The 18,404-nt window shown below is 39.5% G+C and overlaps 2 protein-coding genes across 2 annotated transcripts in view; one reads left to right on the top strand and one right to left on the bottom strand.

Moving 5' to 3' along the window:
• The window catches only part of lrrc17 (leucine rich repeat containing 17), a 30,087-nt gene extending 26,153 nt beyond the window's left edge, over window positions 1-3,934 (bottom strand). Inside the window, exon 1 of the mRNA XM_007890895.2 lies at window positions 3,822-3,934. The gene's annotated coding sequence lies outside the window, so the exon portion shown is untranslated. The remainder of the gene's footprint in view (window positions 1-3,821) is intronic.
• Window positions 1-18,404, top strand: part of fbxl13 (F-box and leucine-rich repeat protein 13) — a 61,261-nt gene that overhangs the window by 36,785 nt on the left and 6,072 nt on the right. The window contains exons 7-13 of the mRNA XM_007890896.2: window positions 1,590-1,690; window positions 3,893-4,022; window positions 9,522-9,620; window positions 10,482-10,602; window positions 10,713-10,875; window positions 14,179-14,298; window positions 15,775-15,901. Coding sequence (XP_007889087.2) covers window positions 1,590-1,690; window positions 3,893-4,022; window positions 9,522-9,620; window positions 10,482-10,602; window positions 10,713-10,875; window positions 14,179-14,298; window positions 15,775-15,901 — 861 coding nt within the window. The remainder of the gene's footprint in view (window positions 1-1,589; window positions 1,691-3,892; window positions 4,023-9,521; window positions 9,621-10,481; window positions 10,603-10,712; window positions 10,876-14,178; window positions 14,299-15,774; window positions 15,902-18,404) is intronic.

The following is an 18,404-nucleotide window of genomic DNA, read 5'->3' as shown; positions in this document are numbered from 1 at the left end:
TCCAGGGATAACGGTATCTGCCAGAGCAGTTAGCAAGTGGTCTGGACTTCTCGGACACTCCTTGACATCAGGTTACAGTGCTTGCTATCTAAAGTTTAGTTGCTGTGTGGGTAGCAGCTTCTACACTATAAACCAATTCACTCACCCAGATGTTCACTTTGTGTGAACGACCATCTTCAGATACGAAGGGCAATCATTAATTTATTTGTTTGTTTGTGAGATACTGTATTTCTCAAGCAGATCACATCCCCCGAGGGAAAGAGTATGTACTCCGAACCAGACAAAAGGAAATTTATAGCCAAAAAAATTCTCAGTGGTTTGGTTTGGATATGCTTATGTACAGCCCTGGATGTGTGTTAGATGTCTGGCTCACCATAACAGTTAAACCATTTTTGCAATATGGCAATGATTAAAAGGCCAGCTTACATGGTATATGGTAGACATATGGGTTATGAATAAATAAGTACACAATGGTAGTGCCATTATTTTAGCATAAAAATGACTTGAAATCTCCAAGCACCCATACATCCAATCTTACATAAGATTCCTGTCTGCAAATATGTAAGCTCTCCCAGTTTAAGACCAGACTTTTCCTGCTTATTAGGTAAGTCCTTCCTGTGATTTCTCAGTTTTCAAATTTCTCAATCTTCAAAGTCCTCCGTGATTTTTCTCCCCTCCCTCTGTGATCTCCTAAGCCTCTACCATCCTGCTCGTTCCCTCCACTCAGCGGGTTCTGGCCTGCGTCATTTCCCCCGCCTCGCTTACCCCATTATTGGCGGGTAGGCCTTCTACCACTCTGCCCCCACCCTTTCGAATTCCATCCCAGAGTCCCTCTACCTCACCCCATCCCTGCCTCCTTCAAGACCCATCTCCAGACCCTCCTCTTTGACCATGCTTTCGATCACCCTGCCCTCCATCCTCCCCGATTCCGACCGCTTGCTCAGGTCCGAAATTCTGTCTGTCCAGCGTCTTGGGATGTCCTCCCAGTGTGAAAGGCACTATTCAAATGTAATTTTGTTGTTGTTTTTCCATCTTCATTGTATGTGTATACGTAAGAATGCACCAAGAAAAACACCTTTAAGATTACACTATGACCTTCTAATTCACTAATCATTAAGATTTCCTACTCCTCACTCCGAGTACACACTTGAATTATTGCAGAGAACCACAGGTTTCTCTATGGCCACTCCTGGTGCACAGATCATTTAACAGTGTACAGTCCTTTCTCCTTCAATTCTCTTTCGAGCCCCCAGCACATTCGCATCGTCACTTTCGTTCAAAAACTCTCAATTCATTTCCTAGGGAACTCATGCCTGTCAGCACTGGATGTCGTCTTTACAAATAGTCTGGGTAACAACTCAGTCAAAATCAAGATGTTTTTATGAACTTTACACTCACAGAGGTCAGCTGGGGCAAGACCGTGGAGGGATTTAAAAGTGAGGCAAGGATCCTCAACTTGATCTGTTGGGGAAATGGGGACCAATATAAATAAACAAAAAACATTTTTTGTTCAGTGAAACCAAACCAAAATTCATATGTGACTATTTTGATAACTGCTTCATTGATCTGACTTTTTTTTCCATATTTAGGATGAATATTTGGCTGTCATTTTGGAAAATTGTTCATCAATTCTGTTCCTCAACCTTTCTTACACTACAATTAGTGATGTTTCAATGAGGACATTATCCAAGTAAGTTACCAATACTACTGCTGTCTAATTTATAGCATTCTCCTATTTTACCTTCTTCCATTACACAATAATCTCCATATTTAGGCTCTGGAAATCTCTGTCAACATGATCAATTGGTCATTTTTCCAGGGAGTAGCCTTGAGCATACTGAAACTATAAAGGTATTCATATTTACATTTAATATAAATTAATATTTATATTTTAATTTAATAATTTAATAATTTCATTTAATATAATATTATAATATTATATTAAATGAAATTAATATAATATTAGTTCACATTTATACAGTCAATTCACTTTACAGTATATTCTGTGAAGAGCTTTGAGATGTCTTTCGGGGTATCTCTGTACTGGGGTATGTGTTTACACTAATGATCTATATTCGCAGACTCAAAGTAAGATAGTTAAATTCGCAAAAAACATCAAGGTGGGGGGACGGTCAAATCAGAAGAGGCACCAAAATAATTACAGAGAGAGCTATAGTATGCTCGTGGGCAAATAATTGGCAAATAAAGTTCAGACAGATGTAAGGTGAGAATAAAAAACACATGTACTGCATGGATGGGACAGAAACTGCCAAAGGAGAAGCTGAAAAAGATCTTAGGGGTTTTAGTTGACTCATTACTCACTATATCAGAACAGTGTGAAGCAGCAATAAACAAGCCAACAGGATGCCTGGCTATATTGCCAAATCAGTTGAGTTCAGAACCCTGGAAGTTATACTCAGGGTCTAATGTTCTGGAGTCAGGTCACACCTAGAATACTCTGTATAATTCTGGTCACTGAGGTAAGGGAGCTATGCAGGCCCTAGAGACAGTGTCACGATTAGACAAGATCAAGTTCTTAAATCTTGAAAGAGGAATTCTCAGAGTGGACCTTATAGAGTTACATGAAGTTTTAAATCGGATTGAAAACCCAGAACAGTACTTCCAGATGCACTGAGAAAACTCTAGGATTAGAGTTGTAGAAAGGCAATTTCAGGACAGGCTTCAGGAAGTATTTCTTTACCTGGAGGGTAATCAACAACCGGAACAGTTTTCCGGGAAGGGTAGCTGAGGCCAGGACATAGGACTCATTTAAAGAAACAGCTTGATGCTGTGATGGGTGGGTGTTCTGGAAGGGTGAGATCAAATGGGACATGACTTTCTTCATCTAAAGGGATCTTGTGAGTGCAGGAAATGATACACAGTCAGCTTTATGAATATGATCTGGATAGCCCAGCTGTGACTTATGAAACTTGACCTCCAGGGGAACCTAAATACAGTACATGCAATTTTTGTCTCCTCGATTGGAGTGCAGGACCTAGCATTGAACACATACTGCTTTCCCTATTGTTTCTTTACTGTGAAAACATGCCTCGGTTATGCCGTTTGATGTTATATACTAAATATTATGTAAGGAATTCAGTACTTAAGAGGTAAACAAGAGTTCTTTTGCAAAAGTATCTCTTTGGTCCTTGATAAACTAATATCAATAACTATATATCTTTATCCACAAAGAAATTTCAGGAACCTCAACATTTTCTGTTAGAATTTGAACTCATTCCCCAGTGGAAACATTTTTAAACAGCCATGTTCCGTAAATAATGCAATGTTCATTAGGCTTCAAGTTATCTGACCCATTCTGTTCAAACCACACAAGGTCTGCTCTTGAGTTAATTGAAAACATGTGAGTGAAACATACATCTCTTACAAGACAAAAATACTGTCACTAAAAATAGTTTTCAGTTCACTTTTGCTGCCTTTTATGAATACTTGTAGCTCTGTAAACAGCATAGCATGCACTTTTATGTCACAGTAAATGTATTTTTCCTGCCTTTACTTTGATCTCTCACCCTATTGAATAGTAATAATTTACAATTACTGATTTGTATATCTGCTGACGGTTGTTTATCGTGAGTTAAAATAAACATTCTAAAACACTTACAGGAAAGGTGCAGTGCACATTCCATTCTTGTGCATTTCAAATGGTATCACTTGCGAGCTCTGTTTTACATTTAATGCTGCCAAAAAACACAGATTGTAAAACTCGAGCAAGATGCTAATCATCTCTTGTTTCATTTCTGTGCCTTTTTCCTATTAACTTTTACCATTGCATTTACAAAGCTTTTTTATATACTTGAACTTACAAAAAAACGAGCTTGCCTTTTGCATGTCTTTATAGTGATGTAGCCTGAATCCACTCTCCTTGTTCTTTAAGGTGCTGCCTGAATCTCCAGTATCTCAGTGTAGCCTTCTGTCGGAGATTCTCAGATAGAGGTTTGAATTACCTGGCTTCAGGAAAGGGTTGCCACAGACTCATCTACCTGGACCTTTCAGGCTGCACTCAGGTTGGTGCCTCAGAACTCTGTTGTGTCAGCACAAACGGTATCCTTCGAACATCTGCGAGGTTTACAGTCAGTCCCCAGTTCTGAGCTGCGAACTGAGTAATGCAGGAAGGGGGAGGGGGCTGTTCAGCTTCTGTGAACTTAAAGAAGTCTCTGCTGCCAAAAAAAAGTTGTTTCCTCAAGCGTTTGGCAGAATTCCACGTGACTGACAGACCAGAGAGATATCAAATTTCCTCCAACAGAAGAGTAAAGTCTAGCTGTTTAAAACCATGCACCTCACTTCTTACATTCAGGTAATGGCTGTCTGCCTCTTTGGTGTCTGGTTTCATTGCATGGTCTGTATCCAATATGTTATTATCGATGCTGTTGAGTGTAGTTGTAATTTTCAGCCCCCCTTGCATACCCCACACACTCCCAGAAACAAAAGGTTCAGCTCCACTGCCTTGCCTGCTTGTGATTGTTACCCACATTTGGTTGGATCCTTTGGGAAGTCCTCCCAACGTGAAAGGCACTATACAAATGTAATCTTGTTGTTGTTGTTGTTTAAGCGGTACACTTCTATGAAAGAACACTAGTTTTGAATAGCATTAATTAACTAATTTCTATCAACACCATTTTTTAAAATTCCATCTTATGAATGGAATAAAGGGGAAGAAAGGGAGCGAGGACATTAGGATTGGTAAAGACTTATGTGAAATATAAAGACTGGCACAGACTAGTTGGGCTGAATGGTCAGTTCCGATGTTGTATAATATCTATGTATTCTATGTTGTTACTCAAGTGGTAATAGTGGGAAATAACATAGCCAATGCATATTTGCATATTAAGTCAGTTTTTTAATACCTCATAGGCTCAGTATTTCCTTTAATGCCATTCCCACTCACTATTTGACCAAAAGTATTATTTATTATCATAAAACCAATTAAGATGAAGAGAAGGAGAAAAGTAAATGAAACCATTCTAAATCGGTTATAGCTTTTTAATTTGTTTTCAAATGGTGCATTCACCACATGGTACTGTCAGACTGAGATTAAAAGAGACGATAAGAGACCACATGTGCACACAAAGAGTAGAGTGTCTGTTCTGAAATTGAACTGCAATGTGAGATGCGGGCCAGTTGTTAAAGTAATGATGTTTTTTGTTTCGTGTTTATGGCGGGACATACCATTCTCAACACATAAGGAAATCTGTGTTTTTTGTGAACAGTGCGTGATGAACCCCCGAGTCTCTTAAAGTTTGTTTTTCTTTCTACGTAGATATATTCAATAGCAACTCACAGTTAGCAAGAGATAAAGCTACAGTCAAATAACTTTGCTTTGTATAACTGCATAAATCAGATAAACAGTAACCCTGGAATAAAATTTACAGTAGTTTCTTAACACATTCCTTGTGTTAATTAGGCAAGGAATGGGTTAAGAAACATAGCAAATGTGTTTTTATTGCTCACTCATCGCCACCATTCTTTAGTCAAGATTTAACAAAATCAATATGCCTCTATTCCCAAGTAGCTGCCCTTCCTGATTGACTTCTCAAATGGCGATGGAAAAAAAAGCACAGGAAACTGACTACAGTATATTGTTCTAATAGCAATCCTTGCATTTGATATGGCGCTTCATCATGTCATTGAAACATCTCAAAGAGCTTAAGAGGATTTACTGTAAAGTGTAGAGACTATGTTTATGGGTGAATTGCTGTGCTAAATAAAATAAGCAATGGGCTAAGAAACAACAGTAAGTTTTACTGCTCAATGCCCTTTTCTATTGGAAGATATCTAATTTTGAGGATTTTTTCCATAGAGCTAGTCAAAAGATTTTCAGTGGCTAGAATTATTTAACCAGTGGTATCATTGACATGTGGAAAGTAAGATTGAATTACATTACAGCACAAAGAATATTTACTAACTCTCTTAGGGATAATGTGAGGAAGTGAAATCATCTTTATAGTTAATCTGTTACCTGCTGTCTGGCGAAGTCCCAGCAAAGATGCGACAGTAATATCTTCCATCCACATAAATTTTCTGGGGATAATAATCCCTTCAAATTTTTAAAAAATATATTAATAATTTGGTCACTCAATCCACAACTGTTTGTGGGACACTGCTGTGCGCAATTGGCATTTAATAATAATAATAATAATCCTTGCATTTGATATAGCGCTTTTCACGTCGGGAGGACGTCCCAAAGCGCTTCACAGAACACACTGTAAAGTGAATTGACTGTATATTTGTGGGCGAACGTGGGCGAACGAATTTCTTCCAGAAATTACAGTCAATTCACTTTGCAGTATATTCTTTGAAGTGCTTTGAGATGCCTCAACGACGTGCTAAGGGGCTATATTAAATTTAAGTATTGTTATTATTGTTAATTGAGGAATAGATCTGGTAGATTCACACTCACGGCGTCAACAGACTTCCCCCTCCCTCTCCCAGCCAAAAGTTTGAATGCATACTTTTATTTCTGTGAGGCATGGCTGTTTCACTGAAACATGCATTTTCAACTTGTTTGTGAAATTTTATAAGCTTTACAAAGCGTTGAAGAGAGAGTTGTTGACCAAGAAATGCTTTGATGGGGGCACCATTATTTGGGTGCAGGGCAGGAGGGAAAGGAGGATGACCGAAGGCACGGTCGAAAAGGATCTTGACAGAGGTCTTGAGGGAGGCAAGGGAGGGGGCAAGACGGAGGGACTGTGGGATGGAGTTCCAGAGGATGGGGGCAGAGTGGCTGAAGGCCCACCCGTCAATGGTGGGGCAGGCAAGGTGAGGGACGTGAAGCAGGCCGGAGCCCACTGAGCGGAAGGAGCAGGCAGGTTGGTAGGGGGTTAGGAAGTCATAGAGGTAGGTGGGAACAAGACCATGGAGGGTCAAAGTGAGGACCAGGATCTTGAACTGTATCCTCTGTGTGATGGGAAGCCAGTGGAGTCGGGTGAGGATGGGGCTGATAGGGTCACGGAGCCTGGTGCGGGAGAGGACACGGGCTGCAGAGTTGTGGACGATCTGTAGCCTGTGGAGGGAGGAGATGGAGAGGCCGACAAGCAGGGAGTTTGTGTAGTCGAGCCTGCATGTTTTGAATGAGTGTATGAGGGTGTCGGTGCCTGCTGTGTGAGACAGTGGTGGAGCCGAGTGGTGTTCCAAAGATGGGGAAAGGCGGAGTGAATCATGGCACGGATGTGGGGTATGATGGACAGTTGAGGATCAAACAGGATGCTGAGGTTCCATATTGGCTCCATGAGATGTACAGTGCATCCATAGAGGGAGATGCTGTCAGCGCACATGTTATTGAGGCGTTGACGGGAACCAAGCAGGAGAGCCTCGGTCTTGTTGACATTCAACTGCAGGAAGGTAACTCTCATCCAGGACTTGATGTCTGACAGACATTCTGTCAGCACAGCAGTGGTTCTGGAGTCAAGGGTGGAGGCAGAGAGTTGGGTTACATCCGCATACATGTGGAAGTTGACTCCACGACTGCGGATGATGTCTCCAAGAGGGAGCATATAGATATTGAAAAGAAGAGGCCCAAGGTCAGAGCTCTGAGGAACGCCACATGTGGCAGTGTGCGGCTGGAGGAGAAACCGTTAGTGGCGACAAAGTGGAAACGGTGGGAGAGGTAGAATTCGAACCAGGCAAGGGCAGGTCCGCGAAGATTGAGCTGTGAGGAGAGGCGGTGAACGAGGATAGAATGGTCGATAGTGTTGAAGGCAGCGGAGAGGTCGAGGAGGACAAGGAGGCAGAGAGGATACTGGTTGCAGATGTTCAGAATGAAAGTTGGTGACTTTGACCAGGGCTGTGGGCAGCATGGAAATCCGATTGTAGGGGTTCAGAGAGGGAATGGCGGGCGAGGAAAGAGCGAAGCTGGGACGCAACAACTCGTTTCAGGGCCTTGGAGAGGAATGGGAGGTTGGAGATGGGGGAAACAAAGGTTGGAGATCGGTTCAAACAAAAAACTACTTCCAAATTTGATATTGCATAAATCAGCATATTAAGACTACAAAATAAACAATTTCTTATTAAAGTTAGACCTTAAATTGCACTTTAATGGAGTCCTGTAGTTGTAGGAATCCTGTGATCTGGTTTTGATTCCAGCAGGGCAAAACCTTGGGCCTTACTCCACACGCCTGATAATAATCCCTCAAGAAAAAAAAATAATAAATTGGTCACTTCAATCCACGACTGTTTGTGGGACACTGCTGTGCACAATTGGCTGCCACGTTTTGCCCACAAATATACAGTCAATTCACTTTACAGTATATTCTGTGAAGCGCTTTGAGACTTCTAGACGTGAAAAACACTATATCAAATGAAAGGATTATTATTATTATTAGTGGGACCACACTCGCATGGTTCAAGTCCTACTTAACCAGCCACCTCCATTTTATTTCTACAAATGGTTTCTCCATTTTATTTTATTTCAAATGGTACCCCAGGGCTCCATCCTTGGCCCTCTTCTTTTGCTTATGCTGCCTCTGGGCGATGTCATCTGCAGATACGGGGTAAACTTCCACATGTGTGCGGAAGACACACAAATCTACTTTGTCTCCTCTAGTACCAACTCCAGGCCCGCCGATGTTCTATCAGCTTGTCTGGCAGACATCAGGGCCTGGATGAGCGCAAACATCCTGCAGCTGAATGTGGACAAGACGCAATACTCCTTGGCTCCCATCAACGCTTTCACTACTGTGGATCTGAACCCCTCAACCTCCCTGGGCTCTCCCTCACACTCACCGAAGTAGTGCGAAATTTAGACTACATCTCACCAGTTCTGGCCCAGGCTCCACTGACTTCCCATCACCGAACGGATCGACTTCAAGATCCTCACACTCGTGTTGAAATCCCTTCAGTCTGGCACCTCCCTAATCCTCCGACCTCCTAACTCCCCAGTCCACCACCAGGAGCCTCCGCTCGACTGACACTGGCCTCCCTCGCACTCTCCGCCCTACCATCGGAGGTCGCGCTTTCAGCCACTACACCACAAGGCTCTGGAACACTCTCCCTCAATGTTGCTAGTGAGGACAGGAGTAAAGTCCATTTTACTTTGCACTTTCTGTGTTTCATTAGCACTGGTTTTCAACAGGACCAATAGGCCACTTCAATACAGTATTTAGAAACTAAAATGCCCCATCTTAATTGCCTAAATTAATGGCATTTATTAATATTTTGCCAATAGCTTTGCAAACCTTTTCAGGAAATGCATAACAGATTTCAGAGACTGGTCATCTTTGTCCTCAATGGACAATTGTGGTCCATGTGATTAATGACATAGCATTACTAGCTCTGCATGTAATTATATAGTTAACCAACATTTGCAAGATCATTAGGTTCAATTTTGAAAGCCTTCTATCTTAGTTTCAGTTGCGTGCTTATGTATTTGCTCTTTATCTATTGCACACACAAAACTACTATAAAAAATGTTATCTATTTCTACAATGGAGGAAAAATCACCCAAAGGTTGACTTCTGTCTATGTTTTGGCATCCTTCCTGTTGTTCATCTGTATTTTTTCATTATTAGATCTCTGTAAAAGGCTTCAAAGCATTATCCATTGCATGCAATGAGGTTCAGCATCTTATCATCAATGACATGGCAACTCTTACCGATTCCTGCATTGTAGTAAGTATATGAAACCAACCTGTAACGTTAGCTATAATTTAATTATTCACCAACTTTCTCCTGGTGTCTTACTCACAAATGAGAAGCAAGGTTATCTATAATATGTGTAAATGTGGACCTCTGTATGTATTATACCCATGAAGAATTCTCATAAACAGGAGGAAACAAGGTAACAAATATTATTTTTATTATTTGTGGCTTTGTCAAATTATGCTATAGATGTTGCAAGTATCTGTAATCATCTATGTAAGATGATCCTTTGTATAGAGTAGACATTTTAAAAAATGATAAGCAAACTTTTTTTAAGGAGTATGGTTCATAGTGGAATTTATCCTGATATCAAGTTGTGAATCTTGAATGAGTTATCAAGGATGCCACAGAATGGCAACAACGAAAAAGAAGAAAGCAGACAGAGAAAACTTACCACCACTGTCTCAAAACGAAAGTGTGAAGGTGGGCCAGCTTTCCTGATTGAGAAACATCACCTGAGTATTTGAAGCACAGTTCATGGGGAAAAGTATATTTTAAAAATGTATTCAGCTCCTCTGATAGCATAGTTCGAATGACACTCTCCTCTATGTAACTTAGCCATAAAGATTCACATTTGATACCTGTCTGTTCTGTTCTGACAGATGATGTCAACCAGTATGGCAGTAGGTTACTGAAAATGTTCTCAGCGCTCCTCAGCTGGGAAGAGGAACAATCACCCAGAGTTCTTGTTCTTGATTTAAATCGAGTAACCCCTGCTGTAAACTATATGCATGGATATTGGATGAGGACAGGATTGGGGCTTGGCTTTTTTTTGTTTATTGAGAAATTCAAAGATATAATACAAATCATTTTGTTTATGCTTTCTTGAAGGCTCTGGTTGCTCACTATTACAAACTTTCTTCGATATCGCTTTTGGGGTCTCCTCATTTATATGATTCAGCTATTAAAGCACTTGTCCAATGGAGGAAGCTCACCAAGATAAAAATTGATGGTTGTATAAATTATGCAATTTCTTACATTAAAATATGCTACAAATTGTTTTCTTTAATTACTGAATAATGCAGCCTCTTTGATTGTGATTCTGTTTTGTTTTCACATTAGGCAATAAACATATAACTGATAATTCCTTAAAGTTCATCTGCAGATACTGCTCTCAAATGCGTATCCTCTGTATAACTGACTGCCCTAGGATCACAGATGTTGGTTTGAAATTCACAGAATCACTAAGAAACCTCATTGTTTTGAACCTGGCTGACTGTGTAAGGTAAACGTGTTAATCTAACTCTGTGTTTCTAGTGATCTGAAATACTATCCATATATATACATATATTTATTACATATATAAATATATATATATTACATGTATATAGAAATATATACAGTCAATTCACTTTACAGTGTGTTCTGTGAAGCGCTTTGGGACGTCCTCCCAACGTGAAAAGCGCTATATCAAATGCAAGGATTATTATTATTATTATTATTATTATTATATGTTATTGCTTCAGTGCTACAAAGGGAGGAATCCAAACTCATAGTGATAATAATAATCCTTGCATTTGATTTAGCACCTTATCACGTCTACAATATAATGTATTTCCTTATTTTACAACTATGTATTTCAGGGAAGATCTAAACAATACTCGCTTCAAGAAATAGAATAGGTGGGATAAAGTCCATGATAAGATAGTTTTTGATCTGTGGGAGTGAGAAACTTGACGGAACAAATCTGAGAAATGGTGATGACAGTTATTTCAAGAAAATATAGTTCTTGCACATTTTCAAAAAGATCCATTGTTGTAGACGAATGACCAGATATGAGAGAATGCTTGGTCTGATTTTTGAGAGCACCTGGATAAACATTTATAATTTCCATCCTTTCTTGTGGATAGTTTGTCGATAGCTGTCAGTCTGTTTCATTTGGTAGCACTCTTACCTCAGGCTCAAAGAGAAGGGAATTTCTTCTTATGGCCTGACTAACAATCCACAGAAAAAAAATTGATCGTTCACTTCATAGCTATTTGTGGGACATTGCTATGTGTAAATTAGCTGCTGCATTTTACTTATATATTAAAGTCATTTCACTCTACACTAAATCGAGCAAAGTGCTTTGAGACATTTTGAGGACGCAATAGGGGGACGCAGATAATGCAAGATTGTTATAGCTTGTTGGCATCTCAAAAGCCTGGAGTAACATATACCTTTGATGTGTCGTGTTCTGCTGCAGGATAAACCTTATAAAATATGATATTTTGGTAAAGCATGTAAAGCCACATCTCAGTGTGAAACTATACAGATCTAGAAGTTCCAAGGCTTGGCGTCATGCTCAGTCACTGTCAAACGTTCTGGGTTCTGGGTTGTGTGAGGGGCACTGTACAAATGCAAGTTGTTGCTTGATTTCTGGTTTGTGTTGTGTTAGCTTGTCTCAGTGGCAGTGGAGTTTGAAATTCTAACTGGAATGGTGTACTCAGACCTCCTGGGCTAGGGAAGCATCCTCAACTTGTGTGCAGTCTTAAATATAATAATAACCCTTGCATTTCATGCAGCACCTTCGATTTGGGAGGATTTACTGAAAAGTGGGATGGCTGTACTTTGTAGATTAACTATTGTCTTAACATTTTAAAGTGTGCAGAATTTTGAAAAATTCTTAAATTCAGTCTTGATTCATTTTTGTTTTTAGACCAAATAGAAAAGAACTGTAAAAAAATGCTTTCAAATTTAAACTAAATTGAAGAATTTTCCAAAAATTCTGCACGATCTTAAATTTAAGACAATGTTTCTTATGGCTGCATCTGAGAGATCTGATCATTATCCAATGGTTTTGCTGACAAGTGCACATTTGAGGACATAGACTGTGGTGAATTTCATGTTAACATAACCTGCTTACTCAACTGTTCATCTCTAACATGGAAAATTACTTGGAGGATAGCAGAGGAAGAATTGTTTCCACAGACCTGCACTGCAGCAGCAATCAGCAGTCTCGTGAGATGAGGGGAGAAAATTGCAGAGTAAAAAAAGTCATATTGAAAAATGCTAAAAGCAATGTTTTGGCCTCAGAATATGTCTGAGTTGTGCAATTGCAACTGATAAATTTTACTATAAAATCATAAGGAATACACCATAGTCTAAGCAAATTATTTTTTAGGTGTTCAGGCTTTGAAATTGATTGTTATCATACCATATAAGTAATTTAACATAAATAGAATACAAAATGACATTTGTAAAGCGCCTTTCATGTCAGGAGGACAGTCAGGGATTAGGACAAGCAGGGGGTGGAGGGTTGGGTTCAGGGAGGGTGGAGGTGGAGGAGGGTAGGAGGGTGACTGAAGGCATGGTCAAAGAGGAGGGTCTTGAGGCGTGCCTTGCAGGAGGCAAGGGAGGGAGTGAGGTGAAGGGAATGTGGGATGGAGTTTCAGAGGGTGGGAGCAGAGAGGCTGAAGGTCCGCCCGCCGATGGTGGGGTGGGCTGGGCAGGGGACGTGGAGCAGGCCGAAGCCTGCTGAGCGGAGGGAGCAGATAGGTTGATAAGGGTCAGAGAGGTAGGAGGCGGCAAGGCCATGGAGGTTCTTGAAGGTGAGGACAAGAATTTTGAACTCGATCCTCTGAAGGATGGAGTGCCAGTGGAGCTGGGTGAGGGTGGGTGTGATGGAGTTACGGAGTCTGGTGCAGGAGAGGACACGAGCTGTGGAATTCTGGATGATCTGCAGCTTGTGGATAAAAGAATTAGGAAGGCCGACAAGCAGGGCGTTGGCATAGTCGAGCCAGGTTGTAATGAGGGCGTATATGAGGGTTTCAGTGGCTTGAAGGTTGAGGCAGTAGCGGAGTCAGGCAATGTTGCAGCGATGGGGAAAGCAGAGCGGGTCATGGCATGGATATGGGAGAGAGAGGACAGATGAAAGAATACGTGTCCAACTCTTAAGTGCAAGCCATTTTAATATTGTCATAGAGTCCTAAAATATTGTTATACAAAGGAGGTCTGTGTGTTGCACAGGAAATAACTACTTTAAATGCCAATTACACAGCGAAGTTGCTGCACAGCGGAAATATCCATGGATTAAAAAATTAGGTTTAAAGTAAACATTATCTTCCTGGGCAAAACAATTCTGCAGCTTTTAAGCCAGATGCAATTTTCATTTGTAAACCATATGTTTTCCCAGATGTACATTTCTACTCCAAACCACATGAGTTAATTTCGAAAATGAATTAAGGCGCTCTATGAAATGTGCAGATTATTTATAGTATTTATCTCTGACAGGAACTTTGAGCCAATGTAAATATTTCTCACACAATGAAATATTCCTGTACCTCTAATTTGCGAATACTATTGTTTTACCCATTTAATCATTTTCACAGTGCCTACATCTGCCACTTCATATCTATATTCCCAAACTATTGAAGCAATGTATTCATCCATCACTCCCCTTCCAACGGAAAATGACCTAATTTTCCTGATAGCAGTATTTTAACACTAAGTAACTCAATCAACAGTGACATATTTCCTTACAATTTGACTTGACCTCATTTCTTTTTAAAAGAATGTGATGAATATACATATGTGTCTTGTTTTGCAGGTTAACTGATGTAGGTTTGAAACACTTCGCTGATGGAAATTCAGGTCCGAAGGTTAGAGAACTGAATCTGACTAACTGCATCAACATTTCCGACTTTTTGTTGATCAAACTTGTACAAAGGTATGAAAAAATGTATAGTTTACACATAATAGGCAACTATTAAAATTCTCATGTACTTTTTAAAAAATATCCAAGTTAATATGTTTTAGCATTCTGGGTTACTAGTGTTTTTCAGAAACACAATTTTTACATGGAAAAGTCGGAAAATAGTGGTTAATAATTGGATGATTGTCATTTTCCATCCTCCTCGGGGGGGGGGTTAATGGGAGAGTGTTAGTAAGAGGGGTCCTTTTGGGGCTTGGGATCTCCTCCCGACGTGAAAGGCGCTATACAAGTGTAATCTTGTTGTTGTTGTCCTTTTGGGGCTGAGTTGGTTCCGAAGTGATATGCCTAGCTAAGGAATATAATAGTAATAATAATCCTTGCATTTGATATAGCGCTTTTCACGTCTTCTGGACGTCTCAAAGTGCTTCACAGAATATGGTGTAAAGTGAATTGACTGTCTATTTGTGGGCAAAGCGTAACAGTCAATTGCGCACAACAGTGTCCCACAAACAGTCGTGGATTGAAAATGACCATTTTTTTTTTGAGGGATTATTATTATTATATCAAAATCAAGTTGATTTTCTGTGGCATTTTTGATAGTTCAATTCCTGAGCCAAGCAGGTAAACAGCATTCCAAGAATCTGTTGACAGTGGATCAGCCGGAGGAGTAGATCAGTCATTGGGGACAGAGATTCTTACCACTGTTAACTCTCTCTTATATTCCTAATTGTAAAATGATGTTAATGTACACTGAAGAGTGTATAAACTGATAAATCTTTACCAAAATTATATTATTCTATAATATTACCATGATTTTCACAAGATGTATATTTCAAATGTCCTATCCACTTTAACATCCTCTTACCTATTCCATATTCCACACAATATAATGATGAGGAAGAAAAGATAACATGTTTACAAATTATGATTATAGAATAATAATAGGATATTATGGAAAAATAATTAGTTAAAAAAAGATAGTTACAGGCTGCAATTCAACCTCTCAGATATCTGTAGAACCCTTTGATATAACACAGCCTTTTAACTTGTAAATATCTTTTCTGTATGTAATAGATAATTGACATGGGAAACATGAAAAATTCAAGCAAAATATTGCATTGGTTACTTCAGTTATTCCCTTTTTTGTTTCTTGTAAAATCATGATATGTTGATGTGATAAACAAAGAATTCTTCATAGTTTTATACAACAACAAATAACAACAAATTGCATTGATACGGTGCCTTTCACGTCAGGATGAGGTCCCAAGGCGCTGATAAAGAAATCAGTGAGTATTTATCTGGAATTAATCTGATGTATTCATTAATAAGTTTGAAAAGTAATGGTTGTAATTGCCTTATTGTTAAGCATTTAACAGTTTAAGATTATATTAAATCGGATCCACATTGATATGATTATTAGACTGAAGCCATAAGAGTAAAATTCAGCTAGGAACTGACTCTTTTTGGTATTTCTTTGGTTTTATTTTTCAGATGCACCAATTTAACCCACGTGAAATTCTGTTACTGTGAACATTTATCTGATAATGGGATTGAGTTGCTGGGAACCTTGCCTAATTTGACTAGCGTTGATCTAACAGGAACCACAATGCAAGACCAGGTTAATATCAGGCATTGAAACATAGTAGTATCGTCTAACAATCTGTATACTATCACAATGAAAAGTACACATTAATAAAGAACACAATAAGCAGTTTCAATAATAGGACAATGATCAATCAGCAACTGAAAACCAAATAAACAGCAGGTCAGGCAGCATATATGGAGAGAGAGAGAGGAAAGTGAGTTAACATTTTGGGTCGATGACCTCTCTCCATAGATGCTGCCTGACCTACTGCATGTTTTTAAATTATTTCACTTTTGCAACATCTGCAGTTTTGCCTTTTTTTACCAAATAAATAGTAATGTTTTGGGTTGGACACTTCATTATAAATAGGCAAGGGAAAAGACAATAACGTCAAGAAAAATCGAGATTAATTCATTGGGAAAGGAGCAAGCTGAAACAAAGGGTCTGCTAAGGACAGTCCTTTTGTGAATATTTGGAAGAACCATTGAGTTTGGACAGAGTGAAGTTGGAGATGAAACAACTGGAGGTAGTGGGAGGTAGAAGATGTAAGATTAGTGACTGTATGGGAGTTAAGTTTGGTGTTAAAATGAGTCCTGATCAAAGGGCAGTAAGAAGAAAAGTCAGCTGTCATTCATGTTTAGCCTGCTGAAGATACTATACATGCAAAACAATAACAACACCATCCTTTTTCAGTGGTTTGATGTTTCGTGAAGAAAACTGAGGAGAAGGGATTTAGAGAAGATAAGCGCTACAAAAATGCAAACGCTGGAAATCTTAAAAATAAAGTGGAAAATGCTGTTAATGTTGCTGGATAAAGCTCAATTACCGCTGCAAGTCAGTTGAGAAGGAGCAAAATAGTTTTACATTTTGGGATGTAACCGAAACATAATTTTAAAGATAATAAGATTGTCTGATGACCCTTTTCATTGTACAAATAGCATTTCTACCATTTTGATTATCATAAGAATTATGAGGCTTCTGTAGATTGTCTTCAGTAATAATAATAATAATAATAATCCTTGCATTTGATATAGCGCTTTTCACGTCGGGAGGACGTCCCAAAGTGCTTCACAGAACACACTGTAAAGTGAATTGACTATATTTGTGGGCAAATGCGGCAGCCAATTGCGCACAGCAATGTCCCACAAACAGTCGTAGATTGAATATGACCAATTAATTATTGTTTTTGGTTTTGGAGGGATTATTATTAGGCTCTGTGTGGAATAAGGAAACTTGCCCAAGGTTTCGCCCTGCCTGGAATTGAACTCAGATCTCAGCTCTGCGTATGCTACTTCAAGGCCAGTAAACTGCACATGGAATGATGGGTCCCCTTCGCTCTCCGCATGATCAGGCATTACAGTAGCTAACTATAAGGAACTATTAGAAGAAAATGCACGTGAAATTGTTTGTTAATATGGCAGTGTGTGATGTTCCTTTTTTTTAAAGAATTTCAAATATTCTGAACAATGTACGTGAATTTAAAAAATATGCATACAGTATTTATACATAAATATAATATATATATATTCAACACAGTGGGCAAAAACATAAATCCTTCACAGTGAGTGGAATAGAATAAACCATCTGTTAGTCACAAACATGCAACGAACAGAATGCAGGGCTATTCTTGAATTTACGGGAAATGATTGAGTCATGATAAATTAGAGCAGATGTGATTAAAACTGAACTGCAGACTCTAAAATTGGTTTGCATCCAGGGCCTCCAAAATGATACAAGTGAAAAATGCTTTCAGTCCACAGAACTGAAGTAACTCTCATGCCAGCCTGTATGGCCTCTGCAGTAAAAAATCAGAACTGTTGATTTCACGACCCACATAAGAATTTCTACTAAACTATAACCATTATATTAGTCAACTAAAATAATTTGTGTAAGATAATGTCTCGGAGTACTTCACAAAGTCAGAGTCAGACTGAGCAAAGAAGACAGAAAGGGAGGGAGGGTGGGAGGGAGGGAAGGAGAAGTTGACCTTGTCGCAGTTGAAGTGGTAGGTTTTAAGGTGGGATTTAAAGACCATAGAAAGGGCATAAGATGGAGGAGTACAGGGTGAGAATTCCAGAGATTAGGCGCGCAGTGGCTGAAAGCTTGACCATCAATGCATTGGGGACATGCAGCAAGTACAAGTTAGTCCAAGCAGTGGGGACGAGCAGTGGAGTGGTGCAGGAGAAAATTATAAAGAAAGTTGGGTGTTTGGGCATGAAGGGATTGAAAGGTGAGGGTGAAATTGGTGCATTGGGAAACAGTGCAAGGACTGGGGTGATGGGTGTGTGGAGTCTGGTATGGCTGAGGATTTGGGCGGCAGAGTTTTCAATTGATTGAAGAATCATCTTATTTTCGGTTCAAGCAGGATTTTAAAGAGAGTTCCGAAGGCTCATTAAAAAGTGCTGGATTTCACCTTTTGATTAATCAAACTCCAGGCCGACTGGAACTGTGAAATGTTTCAGTAGATATGAGACAGACTGCTGGACACATCTCTGCAGCATATCCATATTAGATACTTGCAGTTAAAATAAGAATA

The sequence above is a fragment of the Callorhinchus milii genome, unplaced genomic scaffold (genome assembly GCF_018977255.1).
Source record: "Callorhinchus milii isolate IMCB2004 unplaced genomic scaffold, IMCB_Cmil_1.0 Scaffold5, whole genome shotgun sequence".
NCBI lineage: Eukaryota > Metazoa > Chordata > Chondrichthyes > Chimaeriformes > Callorhinchidae > Callorhinchus > Callorhinchus milii.
This window is presented reverse-complemented; position numbering and strand designations above follow the sequence as displayed.